This window comes from Lagenorhynchus albirostris, chromosome 12 (assembly GCF_949774975.1).
Source record: "Lagenorhynchus albirostris chromosome 12, mLagAlb1.1, whole genome shotgun sequence".
Classification (NCBI taxonomy): Eukaryota; Metazoa; Chordata; class Mammalia; order Artiodactyla; family Delphinidae; genus Lagenorhynchus; species Lagenorhynchus albirostris.
Window position 1 is genome coordinate 20,203,601 of NC_083106.1, and position 20,118 is coordinate 20,223,718.

The 20,118-nt window shown below is 38.5% G+C and overlaps 1 protein-coding gene across 1 annotated transcript in view; it reads right to left on the reverse strand.

The window, feature by feature from the left end:
• Window positions 1-20,118, reverse strand: part of UTRN (utrophin) — a 499,864-nt gene that overhangs the window by 336,612 nt on the left and 143,134 nt on the right. Inside the window, exons 20-24 of the mRNA XM_060168281.1 lie at window positions 10,519-10,606; window positions 5,621-5,862; window positions 5,277-5,457; window positions 3,182-3,327; window positions 2,307-2,519 (exon numbers count right to left, since the gene is read on the reverse strand). Coding sequence (XP_060024264.1) covers window positions 2,307-2,519; window positions 3,182-3,327; window positions 5,277-5,457; window positions 5,621-5,862; window positions 10,519-10,606 — 870 coding nt within the window. The remainder of the gene's footprint in view (window positions 1-2,306; window positions 2,520-3,181; window positions 3,328-5,276; window positions 5,458-5,620; window positions 5,863-10,518; window positions 10,607-20,118) is intronic.

Here is a 20,118-nt window from a genome sequence, read left to right on the forward strand (position 1 = left end):
ATTTAAAATGTACTTTAAAAATAAACTTTGTTCCTAAGAAACATCATCATAAATTGGCACTGAATCAAAAACCTACTGTACTTCATGCCTTAAAGACAAGTAGAACTTGAATGCCTAAAAAAAAAGATACCAGGTCGTTGAAAAAGGAAAAACAATTTTAACCTGTAAATGAATATTTACTGCAATTATCTCTAGGGGAAAAAGTAAAAGTTTTTCTAAGTGAATTGTGAGTAATTAAGTAACAAGCAATTCCTTCAAAGCAAATAAAGGAGCAAAAATGTTCTTTAGAAATAACTATTTCAATAAAGAAGTTGAATTAGGGAATACTGACATCATCAACAATCTTGTAGTTAGGAAACAAAAACTAAATTAAAAATTTGTAATTTACATTCCAAATCTGTTACTGTAATAAAAGCAATCAAAAAAAAAAAACTAAATATCCAGACACAGGTGCTTAAAGTGAGATATTTTTAATGGAAATAAATGTGGCATATGCTCCAACTGGCCACTTTAAGTGCCTGGATTTGCTACATTAGTAACAACTCAGTAAAGCCTAAATCTGGATTACTATCACCACAGGACTCTATTTTGTGTTTTGGAGGAATGTTTATTCTCTTTAATTTCCATATTAAAATATTGGCATGCATTTAGCTAACCCTAAAATAAATACACTTTTAAGAGTCAAAGGAGATTAACCATTAGATTAATCTTCACCTGTAAATTTCCCGAACTACATTTCAGATTTAAATATGAAAACAAAGCAATGATCTTTGAATTTGATCAAAAAAGAACTGTGAAAAACTCATGAAAAAAGAGTAAGTATAATCCAAAAAGTCACAGCTACATGAGCTGTGTGGGAAATACTTAATCCAGCATTGCTCAACCTTGGCCCTACTGACATTTGGGCCAGAAAATTCCTTCATTGTGGCGGTTTTCCTGTGCATTCGCTGTAACCTTGGCCTCTACCCACTAAGGTGCCAATAGCACCCTCCCTTCCCCACAGGTGTGACAACCAAAAATGTCTCCAAACATTAATAAATGTCCTTCTGGGAGGAAAATGACCCCTGGTTGAGAACCACTGACAATCCAATGCTTGGATCATAACCAAAAATTTTAAATTATGAATAAGGGTAATTTGGGTTTTTAAAGTTGGAAAGAATTGCAATTGAAGACAGACAAGGGGAAGTGGATCCACTCACAAAATTAAATGAGCCAAAAATACTGAACCACAAAAAAACACCCTCCTCTTCAAAATTAATGGTTTGTTCTAATGAGATCTCACTGTAAAACTGCAGCTTAAACTTAAGAGAAAACCACTTCCTTCCACTACCACCACCACACACACACACACACACACACACACACACAGAGCTCTTGCCATCTTTATTCTCCTGGTCATGAATTGGAATTGCCCATTGACTCCTGTGTCAAAGAGCTTCCCTCAGAGTTCAGTGATCACCACACTTGCTGGTCTTTCTGGATCTCTTCACACTGATCTGTACAGTCTACCAGCTTCTACCACATGTTCTCTGATTTTGATTTTTAAAACATAATTTTCATAAATTTTGTCTCATATATATTCATAAATTTAATCTCATATATATTCTCTTGGGATCTAAATCCAAATATATATATATATGTAGCATCTTCAAATCCAAATATATAATATATACATATACACACACATATATATATCCCCAAATCTAAATCTCCTATTACTAACCTCATTTTATTCACTGAAAAATATTATTGAGTGCCTTCTCTGTGCCAGGCACTGTACGAGACGTATACCCTGGGATACATCAGTGGAGGAAAAAAACCCACAAAAGACCAAGGTAAAAGGCACTGGCGGGGTGGGGGGGGGCGGTAGGGAAGAGGGTGCGATTGGTTCATTCTTCATCCAGACCTTTTCTATTAGAAAACCAGGTGATTTGGAAACTTCACTACTTCACTTCTCCATCTTCCTCACAGGTGAAATGTTAAAATTCTGACTATCCCATCTGACGTGGACTTTGACCACTTTCTCCTACATCCTCACATTGATCCTTTCCTCTGGAACTCTCCATCCAGTTGACCTCTACCAAGAAGCCTTTTTGCAAGGCCAAAGGAGATAAATGTGTTCCACAGCACATTCAAAGTATGTCTTTGGTTGGGATTTACACATGCCAACTTAAGTACAAAATAAACTTAAGTTTATTTATAAATGGGGCCAGAAAGAATGCAAAATACTCAAATAATAGTTAGTTACTGATAGTTACTATTTTACTCTGTAATAAACTTAAACTCCTAAACACCTTTAGATTTACCTCAAAAGTTCTGAGTTTGGGGGTAATTTCTTCAAGCAAATGCAGATCTTTGGAAACCTTGACCTTTAGTCTGTTCCACTTTCCTTGAACATCATCAAATTCTTGCTTATACAGTTCTTCTACATCTGGAGAAACATTTTTCTCCAAAGCCTTTGTTTCTTCTGCAAGTTTATGCAGTATAGGTTTTTGATTCTCTAGGATTTCATCAACGGCCTGGAAAACAGTTTTCAAGATTAAAAATACACACAATAATTTGTCTGTGCAGATGTAATAATACTGGCTATAAACAGTCAAAGTCACTTTTTTAAAAGAATTTGATCAAAAAAGAATTGTGAAAAACTCATGAAAAAAGAATAAGTGTAATCAAAAAAGTCACAGCTACATGAGTTGTGTGTCGTTTAGACACAATGTATCCTCTGCACTAAAAACCAGCAGAACAACAGGCCCAGTGAGGGCCCAGTGTGCTGGGCTCCATGGTGGATCTGTTGCATCTGATGAAATAGTGCAGAGGCACATATCTTAAATGACCAGGGAAGCATTTTCATTCAATACAGTAAAAGAACAACACAATCGATTGTCTTCATTTCATTAAGGATACTTTATATGGTTGAGAATTTTAAGCTAGTCACAACAGAAGGAGAAAAGATGCTTTTATTCTATTAAAAATATTTAATAACTATCTTTTAGCTGCGGTCCTACATTAGTGATTAACCTTCAAATTATAAGAAATATAAGAAATGTTTGACTAATTTTGACCAAAACTGATATATTTTTTAAATAGCTGAAAAAATATTTCAAAATATGTGATACGAGATATTAGAAATGAGCCTAAACTTCTTAGGTCTATAGGTCTTAGGACCTATAATATATATTACCTTTTCTTCCTGCAGGGCCTTCTCCACCTTTACAAGATCATTCAAGACATTCAAAGACATCTGGGCCTTATTTTCGGAATCATTTAGCAGATCTGTCAGCGTTTTCAATGTTTCCAAATACACACGTCCAGGTCGGCTCTTCAGTTCTGTTTATGGAAAAATACTTACTTTGAGAAAATAATGGCAGGAAACTAATATTGTTATACATACTGTTAATCTTCCTATTTAATAAGTGAATTCTAATACATAAGAAGTTAAACTCTGTAATTAAGATTAAAAAGGGTCTCTGTTAGAGACACAATAAATCACTGCATTGGCATTTCTGAGAGTCATATAGTGACTTCATTCCTGCGGATGTTGATGTTTGAAATATTAAGTAACCCACCATCATTTTTCTTCATTTCATCATGATGAAATGACTCTCTGCAGATGGTACTACAATGTTCCTTTTGTCTCATATAATCTCCTTTTCCCCAGCAGCTACACAAAGAATAAAAGGAGACAAAGATCCCCTCAACCAGTCTTCCTCTAAGTTCAGGCGTGTAGACAAACTGCTACCCACAGAGGGGTGGACGTTACGCTGAACACCACAGCCAGGTCGCACAGGTACCCTGAGAAATAACGGCTGCACAAGGCAGCTGGAGTGATGTCTACTTCAGCCACTGATGTCAAATTTACAGACAAGCAACACTTGTGTGGAGAGGAAGCCAGCTCATTTGAAGCACAAAGAGGTGAAACCAAGTAGCAGCAAAAGTCACAACAGCCAAAGGGTGGAAACAACCCAAATGCCCATCTACAAATGAATGGACAAACAAAATATGGTGTATACATACAATGGAATACTACTCAGCCTTAAAAAGGAAGGAAATTCTGACACATGCAACCCACACAAAAGAACTTTGAGGATAAGTGAAAAAAGCCAGTCACAAAAAAACAAAAAATTTTATGATCCCACTTAGGTGAGGTATACAGACTAGTCAAACTCATAGAAACAGAAGGTAGAATGGTGGTTGCCAGGGGCTGGAGGGAGGAAGGAATGAAGAGCTGCTGTTTAACGGGTACAGAGTTTCGGTTTTACAAGACAAAAAAGTTCTGGGGATGGGTTGTACAACGATATGAATATATTTTCCACTACTGAACTCTACACTTTAAAATGGTTAAAATGGTAAATTTTATGTTATGTATATTTTACCACAATTAAAAACAAAAATAAATAAATTTACCAATTGTTTTAAAGTTAAGAAACTGAACATTTAAACTGCTTTGTCAAAAATGAAAGCATGTTTTGTAACAGCAAATTGAAAAGGAGGTACTCTCAAACGCTTCACAGTCTAAGTTAACTGAATTCAATAAACAAAGAGTATGGTGGCCAAATGCCTTTCCAGAAGAAAGGAAACATGATACATTTGCTTACCATGCACATACAGAGTCTTACAAGTCATTACATAACCTACGATTGCTGCAAGGAAGGGTATGGTTAAGTGTGTAGCTGTTTAGCATGTACTCCCCATAATGTTACATAATACAGCACAATTCCTGACTTAAAAGCCAAGGAGAAAAAAATATAATATATGAGGGATGAGCTTTCAAAACCTTGAACAGTTAACTTTCCCAAACCAGGCTTATTTCAGAAGTAAAAACTCTTGAAAATTTTTCAGACTTTGAAAGAGGAACACGATTTCTTTGAAAAGAGGAGATGGCATTGCTAAAACTTTAACCATTTTGAGCAAACAGAAGCAAGTGATCATTCTTTTTAGGCCTGCTAGTAATGATTATCAGCTGGCCTCCTTCAGTGAAAAGGGGAAACAACATCCCTAAAAAAACTCTTTAAAAATCATCATGTCCTATTAACCCAATTTTAACAGCACATGAAAGCTGTCTGCATTTTTACAAACAAGGGTGAATCTAGGAAATAGTCTGAGCGTACTTTAAGAACTGGAACAGGACCAGGCACAGAGGAAAACAGAGTGAGGCTGGTGCAAAACAAGCAAGTGTACTGAAGGTCTAAATATTGGGAGTAATTTTTAAGCTAAGGCAAACTGAGAAAGGAGATGGTGGACTTGTCTAATAAAAAAACGCAACAGAATGGGTCTACCGTTCTCGAGCTGTTGGTGACGCTCCTCTAAATCCTGTTGCACAGCTTGGTAACGGCCCACAAAGCTCTCAAAATCCCGCTGAACAAAATCTGGGGCAGAAGGCTGAGACTTCAGGGCTGAGCAGCTTGCACGCAGCATTTCAATTTTGGGGTGGTGGCTACGGAGGTCTGTTAATTCTTGCTATGAAGAGAAAATATGACCACGTGATTCGCTGAAGATGAGCATCCTCACAGAAAGTTAATCAGAGCAGAATTAACCTAAAGTTCATGATACAAGGAGCATCTTCTTTAAATACAGGACTGGACATAGAAATCTTTCACGTTCTGGATGGTTGTGTCTTTACCTGACAGGAATCCTTCAAGCTTGGCAAGGACTGGTGGGGAGATTCTGAAAAGGGCGTGTGTTTTCCCCACTCCTCTTTTGTCTTTATGGTCTTTTCAAGCTCATCAAGGTGCTTAAAAAAAGCATTTATATCTTCCTGTAGCCGAATCTTTCTTGCTCGATCTTCCAAATGCTGGGATATATTCTTCCATTCTGATAATATCTTCTCCAGAACGTTTTTTATTTCTTCGGTAGGAAGACCTTCTACGCAGACATGAAAAATAAGCAGACACTTCATAAATTATTACAAAAGTTGTTTTGGATTTATTACAAACATTCTAACCTATTCAAAATAATGAGGCAACGTCATACATAATGATCACTCCCCTAAGTCCCTTTTAACACAACAACATTGTAATGATGCACTTAAAAATAACTATGTTTAATTCCTTGATAAAAACGGGAGAGGGGGAGCTTAAAATAGCAGGTCAGGAGGGGGATGGCCAACACAAAAAGCACATCAGTCGAGTGTCAGCCACTGCCTTTTCTACAGAACATGTGTCTCCATCCTTGGCAACCTACTGTTCTACTAGTTTCCAGTCTGAGCACGAGAAATAAAATGAACTGTCTGGACTTGTCTGGGGCTCTGACGTCAGAAGGTAGACCCTCTGTCATCAAGAAAAACAGCTTGGCTAGAAAAAGGAGGAGGCAGCTTGAGACTTGTGATCAAACCACAGGTCATAGGAATTGCAAAACGAATGGCTGGAACTCCTAGTGCTGGGAGCAATCTGGTGAGTGCAGGAATACTACACCAGTAGCCAGGCCCAAGAAGAATCAGCAAGCCTACTGGGAATGCTACACACACACCAGTAAATGCCAAAAGATCAATGCAGTGCTAAGATTATCTACTTTAGAAACACATCAGGAAACAAAATGCCATTATGTTTATTACTGTCATCTCATAATTTTGTCTCATATTTTTGAGAGGCAGAGAATGTTCATAGAAATAAGTTACATATAATAATAGGTTTTATCATAGTCCTTCTCTTAATATAAAATACATTGAATCATTGAAAATTACTATGAAAAGGTATGGGAAATCTACAAAGGAATCGATGTCCTGAGGAAAGCATGCAGGTTGAAAAAATGGGTTTAACATCTTTATTATTAGAGCAGAAGCAATAAAACTTTGTAAATATATGTAATCAAAATCCAGGGTAACGAGAGCTCTAAAGGGAAAAAAAAGGCATGTAAAACAAAAGGTCACTTAGGATCCACAGATGATGCAAATTTTGAAAATTTCTGTAACACACCGTATCCACTGAAAATTAGAAATGCAAACGTGACATTACATAATCTGAATATATCACCCATGTCAATTGCTGAAGTAAACTGTCCACCATCACACAAGTAATAGAATATTACACCTAGACAAAACATTCACACCACAGTCCAAGTTCAATTATCCCTGTTAATGGAGGTCATAAACTAACTAAATTACCACTTTCCTTTTTTTTTTTAATTAACTAATTTATTTATTTATTTTTGGCTGCGTTGGGTCTTTGTTGCTGCGCATGGGCTTTCTCTAGTTGTGGCGGGCGGGAGCTACTCTTCGTTGCAGTGCGCAGGCTTCTCATTGCGGTGGCTTCTCTTGTTGCACAGCACGGGCTCTAGACACGTGGGCTTCAGTAGTTGTGGCACGCAGGCTCAGTAGTTGTGGTGCACGAGCTCTAGAGCACAGGCTCAGTAGTTGCGGCGCCCGGGCTTAGTTGCTCTGCAGCATGTGGGATCTTCCCGGACCAGGGCTCGAACCCGTGTCCCCTGCATTGGCAGGCAGATTCTTAACCACTGCACCACCAGGGAAGTCCTAAATTACCACTTTTCTGACAATCTGAGCAATGGTGATCTAGGCTGTGCGCCTGCCAGGTCATCTCTATTTTAAGTGGGCAAAGGAATAGTGTCAGCCACTTCATTTACATGTCAGGACAATTTATGATTAACAAGAAAGAAAATTAAGCTGGCAAATAAAATTTTGAGATGGAAAATTATCACCACTAATCCAGAAAATCGGTAAGAGGTACTCATTTCAGGTACTAGGGAAGTTGAAGAAACTTCTTCCATAGTTTTTTTTTAATTCACTGACAATATTTCAGTATCCATTTACCCTTTCAAACCAATTCTCAAAATTTAAATCTCCCTCCTCTAAGCTTGATATAGTTTGGACCAGTGTCAAGTAATAAATAAAGCACAATTTACATCTTAAAAAAGGAAAACTGTATATGGTCTTTTAAAATAATTGTTTTATTCCCAGAGATCCAAAGTTGTAGCTTTTTCTGTTTCTACAGGACATCCAACTCTTAGATGACTAATCAAAAGCCAAAACCAATATCCCATCCTTTTATTAATTTTCTAGAAGGGATAACGTATAATATATTCCTGTCACTCTCACTTGACTTTAGCTTTTCAATCTATCACTATTAAAATCAAGGGAAATGTTTACAAAACATAGGATCATCATCAAATTCCATAGGCTTATATGTTGATATACTGGGAATTCTTTTTGGAGGGAGGTGATAAAAGAAAATTTTACTTCGGCAGCATTGGGGAAATGGAGTTACATTAAGGTAAATTCATTGAGATTATTTGAATTTTTTTTTTTTTTTTTTTTTGCGGTACGTGGGCCTCTCGCTGTTGTGGCCTCTCCCGTTGCGGAGCACAGGCTCCGGACGCGCAGGCTCAGCGGCCATGGCTCACGGGCCCAGCCACTCTACGGCATGTGGGATCTTCCCGGACAGGGGCACGAACCCGTGTCCCCTGCATCGGCAGGTGGACTCTCAACCACTGCGCCACCAGGGAAGCCCGATAAGGTGTTATTTATATTTGAAATTTTTACCTGCATTAAAGAACTTTTTTTCCCCCACAGACCCAGTGGCTCAGGGGAATGTAGAGATTAATATTTTTGCCAAGCAGTTTTACATATGATTCTTTTTCTCGCCTTGCTTTGAAAGGCTTTTCTTATAAACCCTATTCCTTACACCAACAATAATTGCTTTGGAGGTCTGCTGAAACTCTCCTTGACAAAAGCCACAGACACCCACGGCAGAATTAGGAATATTAGTTTGACGAGAATCTTCTAAAATGTAGCTTTTAATCTTTATATTTTTTGACTTTTTATTATAGAAAATGGAAATATATACAAATAAATAGAACAGTAGAATGAACGTCCTGTACCAATTACCCAGCTTCAGTAATTAATGACATTCTACAATTCTTGAATTATCTATATACCCCTACTCACTCCTCACCCATTTAATCATTATTATTATTTTCACATTTCTTAAAGTAAAATTTACTTACATTGAAATACATGAACTGTGCTGTTCTGAGAAACCTACACACACTTATCAATACATAGAATATTTCCACCTCTCCAGAAAGTTTCCTAGAGTCCCTAATGGATCAATCACCCTCCTCCAACCCAGAAAACCACATTTTAAAAAAAGCTTGGATTATTTTTCCCTCTGCCTTTTGAAAAATATGTTGATTTATTTTGTATATATACTGAGGTCACACACACATACCTACACAAAAGTATGTATATGCCCAGTATATGTTCATTTATTTAGAAATTATGGAAATGTACCACTGTCATAGATCAATGTACCACTGTCATAGATCATTTGTACAGCTTAATTTCTTCCTTCCTTCCTCCCTCTCTCCCTCCTACCCTTTCTTCCCTTCCTCCTTCTTTCCTTCCAAACAGAATAGTATTTTCATTCCAACTCCATCCTAGCTAGGTGTCTTACTACTGGGTGTGGACACCCCATTTGGAGATTACTTTTTCAAGTATTTATTTGAAGGGACCTAGAGACAGAGCGAGAATATAATTTCCCTTGAGATACTTCAATAATTACAATAAATTGTGTGTTAAATTTATGTTAGTTACAATCATAGATTCTTCACTTCTACATCGACACTGTAGCTTGGAAACCAGACTTTATCTGGGTGAAGTGGGGTAATTTCATGAGTCTATGAACTGAATTAAATTCATGTCTGTGTCAGCTTTTAGTGGGTGTGGCAGAAGCAGAGTGCAGAGATTCATTTATTTTAAAAAATCTGTTATTAAAAATTTTTAGGATGGGGTGGGAAGCTTAGAATTTGGGACACTGGTCTGAATAGAGTCTGTATGTTCAGTTTAATTTTCTCATTTTTGGGGAGTGTCTGCCTTTTGTTAATGAGAGTAAAAGTGGTTTTTAACATTTCCCACGGTCATTCCACTTTATCCATTATTCTAATTTTACAGTACTGTATTTTACTTCTCTACATGTGGTTAGCAGTAATCCTACTGCTGCTTTAAAACCAGAAATGTTGAACCGAAATGAAAGCACAACTGGGTGATTCTCCCGGCCTTTCCTTCTCTTCAATACATTTGAAATAAATCCTAGGCCATGGATAATTAATGTAGAAGAAGTTTCTTTACAGAGTGTAATTTGCCCAGAGTCTGCTTATGTAAGGATGCAGATATATGATTCAGTTCAGTTAGAAAAGCACATCAAATTCTTCAGTAAAACAGATGTTTGAATAATTACATCACTGGTTTTCTCAAACTAGTTTCATCAAAAAATTCCAGCATGGTGAAGTCTGGTAGGACCTTTCTACCTAATGCATGTGAATTAAGTTCTGTGACTTCTCTTGTAGCACAGAAATGTTTATAAAAAATGAAACTATCTGTTTTCATTTGACTTTCACGACTGCTGTACCAAACCTGGTTTCCTTGGTTTAGCTTATTTTGTTCCTAAAGATCATCAACTACTATAACAGAGTAATGGGTCACTTGGATGATGTAGCTTTAAGAATTGACTCCCACATGTCTGGCAAAGTATTGATATATAAAAAAAAAAAAAAAATCAAGGTTCTCACCTTTTCCCATTTGCTCCAAAAGGATTTGTCCTGTTTGGTTTAATTCATCGAGTCTGGAACTTCTTTCCATCTGTTCCTTTTCTAATCCCTGAAAATAAAGTCCCAATATAAGAATAGTACAGACTTTCTTCTCAATATAGTATTAATGCTTACTGAAGTTTTTATATTTAATGTCCCTCCCACACTCTCTTAGGTGGGAGTTACAGTCAAAGTTTACCTAAGAAAATACCAAGATAAAGCTATGCCATTTCAAGCTACCCTCCAGAACGCTAGAGATGATTAAATTTCAAAAGGTAAATTCAAACAAACAATATAAAATTTTGGTTTCCTTAAAAATGCTCTACATCAAAACAAAAATCTTTAAAAGTCTTTACTGAATTTGTTACAATACCGCCCCTGTTTTATGTTTCGGTTTTTTGGCCGCAAGGCATGTGGGATCTTAGCTCCCCGACCAGGGATCGAACCCACACCTTCTGCATTGGAAGGCGAAGTCCTAACCACTGGACTGCCAGGGAAGTCCCTGGTTTCTTTTATAAGAAGAAAAAATTTTACACTACATACATGAGTTCCTACCAGGAGGAGGCAATTAAAATTAGTATTTTAGATCCAGAATATTTATTCACATACATGGCCTCAGTATACTCCACACCATAAAAATAACAGTTTGACTGAAATGAACTGAATGCACTATGAAGACAGAGATCACCAAACAAAAATAAATTAATTAATACGAAAGACAGAAATAATTTGAGCCCAATATCATTTGTTGGTGTTACACTAAGCATAGGGTCTAACACAAACTTCAACTACCAGCATAATTCATACATAAATTTTTAACAATAACAATATGCTTTAGGACCCAAAGCAAAGTATTTTATCCTTTATATTCAAAGAATTGCTCTTAATTTTAATATTTATGTCTCTAAGATTTTATATTCTCAATGTCCCTATATCTGAGAGACAGGGGAAGACAAGATCTTCCAGAATTAGTTAGAAAGGGCTGAGCAAAACCATGGACACACATACACACACATGTGTTGTATACACAGTCACTATTTGAAATTTCTGCATTTGATAATTATCTAGCCACTCAAATAGTGTCCAAAATAGCACAATCAAAGCATCCAGGCAACCCATATTACTTCAACCAGACAACCTAGAGAAGAATCCCACTTCTAGGGTCTACGAATGTAAGCACTATCAAATAAATTTAACTCTCCTATTCTGATCCACACTAACCTTAATGTGACCAAGTAAAACAACCATTTTTATAGTCAAAGATCAAGAAAGAACAAGAGATTCTACGAAACACCACTAATCTTTGTTAAGCTAACTATCAATGTAAAAAGTCACTGTCAAACTGGAGAAAAATTATTACCTGCTTTATACAAACTGATTTTTGGCTACTTTTTTTATGATGGTGGTCGATTAGACTAGGGATTCTCCACCCAGGTATTGCATCAGTTGGAACAAGTTATTCTTTCACTAAAATAAAATTAAGTTGATACTTCCCAAATTTGCAAGAAAAATTAACGATTAAAGCAATGGTTAAATTTTCTTTATTGTACATTTTTCTCAGATCTTTGGCATCTACTACTTCTTGTCTAAAACAACAAAATAAACGAACTTATAAATAAAGGTAAAACACAGGAACTGCCAATCATGCCTTACATAAACATACACAATTGTTACTTTTATCCCCTCAAATATTATAGTAACAATTTCTGGAAGTAAAATTGTTCCTAGATCACAGGATGGAATTTAATTTATCAGTGTTTTGTGGGACTTGTTCCATAAAGATCACTGTAGCTTCCAAATTCTCTGCCACTTTACTGCCTTTGAGAATTGGGTTGTTGAATGATCATTAATATCATCTACCAGTCTTTCAGAAGCATATGAAATGATGGAACATAGTCCTCATGCCTGGCTCTCTTGATCCCCTGTGCAGGGGGCTCTGATAACAGTGCTTCCACATTCCCCCTGTCCACAGTCATCATGGTCTCCTTCCATAAGCCAAGAACTTTATAGAGTGCTGAAAATACAGGTTTCAAGGGAAAATCGGCCACACTTTCTAAGCAGTGGCAGCAGGCATATAAACAAATAATGACATAAATGCAATAAGGGCTTTCACAGAGGTATGGCCAAAGCAATATGGAATCTACCTAATGAGGCTAAAGGAGGCTTTCTGAAGTAGGAGGCATTTCAGCCACACAGCAAAGGCTTAATAAAGGGCTATTCGGAGCCCGGAAAGCCACACATGGGGAAGGCAGGATATTGAGAAAAGCGTAGGAGTCAGGAGGGTTGGAGCTCTGACGAGTGAATGAGAGGTGCTGAGTTTCTGCTTAGAGGTAGGGAAGAGAGCTGTCTGGAAGTGCCTTGTAAGGGCACTGTGGCCTTTACATTTTATCCCCACAGCAATGGCAAGTCATTAATTAATTGCAAGCGCTGGAGCTGTATAATCAAATTTATATCTTAGAACTCATCAAGAGTGAGATGATATTATTAGTAACAATAACATTAAATAATAACAGTAATTTCATAAATGTGTGTTTTAATGAGAATTATTTTAATAGTTCACTGTTAAGTAAAATGTTGGCTGATGGTTTGAACTGGACATCTAAAAGCTATGTTAAGAAGATGTACTACTATTGAGATGATTATCTTTTAAAATTTATTTGATTTGAATTTAAACCTACTAATGCTGTATATTAATAGATTTTCTAATTTTAGACTATTTGTGGATTCCTACAAAAAACATACTGTTTGGTTATAAGTAAACGATTGCCTTTTCCTATATTATTGAGTTCTAGTTGCTAGCATTTTAAGTTTAAAACAATATCCTTTTTAAATGACATGTAAAAAGGGAAGGTAAACAGTGGCAAATGCTGCAAAGAAAGGAAGTCTGATGAGAATAGAAATCTATCCTTTGGATTTTGAAAGCAGTCGTCAATGGTGACCCCTAAATAAGAACAGTTACAGTGGAATGATAAGGCAAACATCAGTCTCAGCTTCTCACCCAAACATTCAAAGTCGGCCAGGGTCTGGTCCTAAACCACCTCTCCAGCCTTAACTCTCTACTGCTTTTACACATACGCCTAGCACAAAGCAAAACGAATTACTTGTTCCAAGCATCACAACACGCTTGCCCCCCTCTGAGCCTCTGCTCATGGGCGCCACCTGCCTGGTGTGCCCTTCTGACCAGCTCCAAGCCCCCTCCTTCAGTGTCACTTTGCCTTCTGGACTTCACCAGTGTATAGAGACAGCTGCAAGCCTGGCCTCCTCTCAATTCCCTCAGTACCTACCACTTTCTAACTCACATCATTGATATCTACACATACGTCTTATTTTTAAACATTCTCCAAACTCTTTATAAACGCCATTGCTGATGTAGATGGTGATACGGACTTGCTCTAGGTGCCTAAATAATTCATGCAAGGATGTACAGAGGCTTAATGAACCCCAAAGACATAAATCACTGCAATCTCCTGTTGCAATTTACAGTAACACACATGCGGTACAAAGTAGCAGAGCTACAATCCCATACATTTTATAGTGTTTATTTGTTTTAAATACGTCTCTCCTCTAAAAAGAATGTTTATAGAAGAAATCTTGGGATTTGAAACAGTTTCATGCATTCGGAAGGCAAAACATTTTCAGCATACACACATGTACTATTAGGTACCAGATTAAGATAGATCTAATGAAGCTAAAATTAGTAATGACAACTGGATCACCTTAGCAAGTGTCCCTTCCTGCACATCTCAATTAACCGGTTAAGGAAGGAGGAAAAAAAACTTCTCCTCGACGGACGACGGGAAGATGGCAGAAGAGTAAGACGTGGAGATCACCTTCCTCCCCACAGATACACCAGAAATACATCTACACGTGTAACAACTCCTACAGAACACCGACTGAACGCTGGCAGAAGACCTCAGACCACCCAAAAGGCAAGAAACCCCCCACGTACCTGGGTAGGGCAAAAGAAAAATAGAAAGAACAGCAACAAAAGGATAGGGACGGCACCTGCACCAGTGGGAGGGAGCTGTGAAGGAGGAAAGGCTTCCACACACTAGGAAGCCCCTTCGCGGGCGGAGACTGCGGGTGGCGGAGCGGGGGAGCTTCGGCGCCGCGGAGGAGAGCACAGCAACAGGGGTGCGGAGGGCAAAGCGGAGAGCAAAGCGGAGAGATTCCAGCACAGAGGATCAGTGCCGACCGGCACTCACCAGTCCGAGAGGCTTGTCTGCTCACCCGCCAGGGCGGGCGGGGCTGGGAGCTGAGGTTCGGGCTTCGGTCGGAGCGCAGGAAGAGGACTGGGGTTGGCGGCGTGAACACAGGCTGCAGGGGATTAGTGCACCACGGCTGGCCGGAAGGGAGTCCGGGGAAAAGTCTGGACCTGCCGAAATGGCAAGAGGCTTTTTCTTCCCTCTTTTTTTCCTGGTGCGCAAGGAGAGGGGATTAAGAGCGCCGCTTAAAGGAGCTCCAGAGACGGGCGCGACGGGCATGAGACGCTAAGGCTGCTGCTGCCGCCACCAAGAAGCCTGTGTGCGAGCACAGGTCACTCACCACACCGCCCCTCCCAGGAGGCTGTGCAGGCCACCACTGCCAGGGTCCCGGGATCCAGGGACAACTTCCCCGGGAGAACGCACGGCGCGCCTCAGGCTGGTGCCACTTCACGCCGGCCTCTGCCGCCGCAGGATCGCCCCGACTCCTTGCCCCTCCCTCCCCCCCGGCCTGAGTGAGCCAGAGCCCTCGAATCAGCGGCTCCTTTAACCCTGTCCTGTCTGAGAGAAGAACAGACACCTTTGGCAGAGGCGGGGCCAAATCCAAAGCTGAGCCCGGGGAGCTGTGAGAACAAAGAAGAGAAAGGGAAATCCCTCCCAGCAGCCTCAGAAGCAGCGGATTAAAGCTCCACAATCAACTTGATGTACCCTGCACCTGTGGAATACCTGAATAGACAACAAATTATCCCAAACTGAGGAAGTAGACTTTTGAGAGCAAGGTTTATGATTTTTTCCCCTTTTCCTCTTTTTGTGAGTGTGTATGTGTATGCTTCTGTGTGAGATTTTGTCCGTATAGCTTTGCTTCCACCATTTGTCCTAGGGTTCTGTCCGTCCGTTTTTTTTTGTTGGTTTTTTCTTTTTTAAAAAAATTTTTTTTCTTAATAATTATTTTTTATTTTAATAACTATTTTATTTTATCTTACTTTATTTTATTTTATCTTCTTTCTTCCTTTCCTTCCTTCCCTCCTTCCTTCCCCCCTCCCTCCCACCCTCCCTCCGTTCTTTCTTTCTTTCTTTCTTTTCTACTTCTTCTCCCTTTTATTCTGAGCCGTTTGGATGAAAGGCTCTTGGTGCTACAGCCAGGAGTCAGTGCTGTGCCTCTGAGGTGGGAAAGCCAACTTCAGGACACTGGTCCACAAGAGACCTCCCAGCTCCACATAATATCAAACAGCGAAAATCTCCTACAGATCTCCATTTCAACACCAGCACCCAGCTTCACTCAACGACCAGCAAGCTACAGTGTTGGACACCCTATGCCAAACAACTAGCAATACAGGAACACAACCCCACCCATTAGCACAGAGGCTACCTAAAATCATAATAAGTCCACAGATACCCCAAAACACACCACCAGACGTGGACCTGCCCACCAGAAAGACAAGATCCAGCCTCATCCACCAGAACACAGGCACCAGTCCCCTCCACCAGGAAGCCTACACAACCCACTGAACCAACTTTAGCCACTGGGGACAGACACCAAAAACAACGGGAACTACGAACCTGCAGGCTGTGAAAAGGAGACCCCAAACACAGTAAGATAAGCAAAATGAGAAGACAGAGAAACACACAGCAGATGAAGCAGCAAGATAAAAACCCACCAGACCTAACAAATGAAGAGGAAATAGGCAGTCTACCTGAAAAAGAATTCAGAATAATGAGAGTAAAGATGATCCAAAATCTTGGAAATAGAATAGACACAATGCAAGAAACATTTAACAAGGACCTAAAAGAACTAAAGATGAAACAAGCAATGATGAACAACACAATAAATGAAATTAAAAATACTCTAGATGGGATCAATAGCAGAATAACTGAGGCAGAAGAACGGATAAGTGAGCTGGAAGATAAAAATAGTGGAAATAACTACTGCAGAGCAGAGTAAAGAAAAAAGAATGAAAAGAACTGAGGACAGTCTCAGAGACCTCTGGGACAACATTAAACGCACCAACATTCCAATTATACGGGTTCCAGAAGAAGAAGAAAAAAAAAGGGACTGAGAAAATATTTGAAGAGATTATAGTTGAAAACTTCCCTAATATGAGAAAGCAGATAGTCAATCAAGTCCAGGAAGCACAGAGAGTCCCATATAGGATAAATCCAAGGAGAAATACGCCAAAACACATATTAATCAAACTGTCAAAAATGAAATACAAAGAAAACATATTAAAAGCAGCAAGGGGAAAACAACAAATAACACACAAGGGAATCCCCATAAGGTTAACAGCTGATCTTTCAGCACAAACTCTGCAAGCCAGAAGGGACTGGCAGGACATATTTAAAGTGATGAACGAGAAAAACCTGCAACCAAGATTACGCTACCCAGCAAGGATCTCATTCAGATTTGACGGAGAAATTAAAACCTTTACAGACAAGCAAAAGCTGAGAGAGTTCAGCACCACCAAACCAGATTTACATCAATGCTAAAGGAACTTCTCTAGGCAAGAAACACAAGAGAAGGAAAGGCCTACAATAACGAACCCAAAACAATTAAGAAAATGGGAATAGGAACATACATATTGATAATTACCTTAAATGTAAATGGACTAAATGCTCCCACCAAAAGACACAGATTGGCTGAATGGATACAAAGAAAAGACCCATATATACGCTGTCTACAAGAGACCCACTTCAGACCTAGAGACACATACAGATTGAAAGTAAGGGGATGGAAAAAGATATTCCATGCAAATGGAAACCAAAAGAAAGCTGGAGTAGCGATTCTCATATCAGACAAAATAGACTTTAAAATAAAGACTATTATAAGAGACAAAGAAGGACACTACATAATGATCAAGGGATCGATCCAAGAAGAAGATATAACAATTGTAAATATTTATGCACCCAACATAGGAGCACCTCAATACATAAGGCAAATACTAACAGCCATAAAAGGGGAAATCGACAGTAACACAATCATAGTAGGGGACTTTAACACCCCACTTTCACCAATGGACAGATCATCCAAAATGAAAATAAATAAGGAAACACAAGCTTTAAATGATACATTAAACAAGATGGACTAATTGATATTTATAGGACATTCCATCCAAGAACAACAGAATACACATTTTTCTCAAGTGCTGATGGAACATTCTCCAGGATAGATCATGTCTTGGGTCACAAATCAAGCCTTGGTAAATTTAAGAAAATTGAAATTGCATCAAGTATCTTTTCCGACCACAACGCTATGAGACTAGATATCAATTACAGGAAAAGATCTGTAAAAAATACAAACACATGGAGACTAAACAATACACTACTTAATAACGAAGTGATCACTGAAGAAATCAAAGAGGAAATTAAAAAATACCTAGAAACAAATGACAATGGAGACACGATGACCCAAAACCAATGGGATGCAGAAAAAGCAGTTTTAAGAGGGAAGTTTATAGCAATACAATCCTACCTTAAGAAACAGGAAACACCTCGAATAAACAACCTAACCTTGCACCTAAAGCAATTAGAGAAAGAAGAACAAAAAAAAACCCAAAGTTGGCAGAAGGAAAGAAATCATAAAAATCAGATCAGAAATAAATGAAAAAGAAATGAAGGAAACGATAGCAAAGATCAATAAAACTAAAAGCTGGTTCTTTGAGAACATAAACAAAATTGATAAACCATTAGCCAGACTCATCAAGAAAAAAAGGGAGAAGACTCAAATCAATAGAATTAGAAATGAAAAAGGAGAAGTAACAACTGACACTGCAGAAATACAAAAGATCATGAGAGATTACTACAAGCAACTCTATGCCAATAAAATAGACAACCTGGAAGAAATGCACAAATTCTTAGAAATGCACAACGTACAAAGACTGAATCAGGAAGAAATAGAAAATATGAACAGACCAATCACAAGCACTGAAATTGAAACTGTGATTAAAAATCTTCCAACAAACAAAAGCCCAGGACCAGATGGCTTCACAGGCGACTTCTATCAAACATTTAGAGAAGAGCTAACACCTATCCTTCTCAAACTCTTCCAAAATATAGCAGAGGGAGGAACACTCCCAAACGCATTCTACGAGGCCACCATCACCTTGATACCAAAACCAGACAAGGATGTCACAAAGAAAACTACAGGCCAATATCACTGATGAACACAGATGCAAAAATCCTCAACAAAATACTAGCAAACAGAATCCAACAGCACATTAAAAGGATCATACACCATGATCAAGTGGGGTTTATTCCAGGAATGCAAGGATTCTTCAATATACACAAATCAATCAACATGATACACCATATTAACAAATTGAAGGAGAAAAACCATATGATCATCTCAATAGGTGCAGAGAAAGCTTTTGACAAAATTCAACACCCATTTATGATAAAAACCCTGCAGAAAGTAGGCATAGAGGGAACTTTCCTCAACATAATAAAGGCCATATATGACAAACCCACAGCCAACGTCGTCCTCAATGGTGAAAAACCGAAAGCATTTCCACTAAGATCAGGAACAAGACAAGGTTGTCCACTCTCACCACTCTTATTCAACATAGTTTTGGAAGTTTTAGCCACAGCAATCAGAGAAGAAAAGGAAATAAAAGGAATCCAAATCGGAAAAGAAGAAGTAAAGCTGTCACTGTTTGCAGATGACATGATACTATACGTAGAGAGTCCTAAAGATGCTACCAGAAAACTACTAAAGCTAATCAATGAATTTAGTAAAGTAGCAGGATACAAAATTAATGCACAGAAATCTCTGGCATTCCTATACACTAATGATGAAACATCTGAAAGTGAAATCAAGAAAACACTCCCATTTACCATTGCAACAAAAAGAATACCTAGGAATAAACCTACCTAAGGAGACAAAAGACCTGTATGCAGAAAATTATAAGACACTGATGAAAGAAACTAAAGATGATACAAACAGATGGAAAGGAATACCATGTTCTTGTATTGGAAGAATCAACATTATGAAAATGACTCTACTACCCAAAGCAATCTACAGATTCAATGCAATCCCTATCAAACAATCACTGACATTTTTCACAGAACTAGAACAAAAAATTTCACAATTTGTATGGAAACACAAAAGACCCCGAATAGCCAAAGCAATCTTGAGAACGAAAAATGGAGCTGGAGGAATCAGGCTCCCTGACTTCAGACTATACTACAAAGCTACAGTAATCAAGACAGTATGGTACTGGCACAAAAACAGAAATATAGATCAATGCAACAGGATAGAAAGCCCAGAGATAAACCCATGCACATATGGTCACCGTATCTTTGATAAAGGAGGCAGTAATGTACAATGGAGAAAGGACAGCCTCTTCAGTAAGTGGTGCTGGGAAAACTGGACAGGCACATGTAAAAG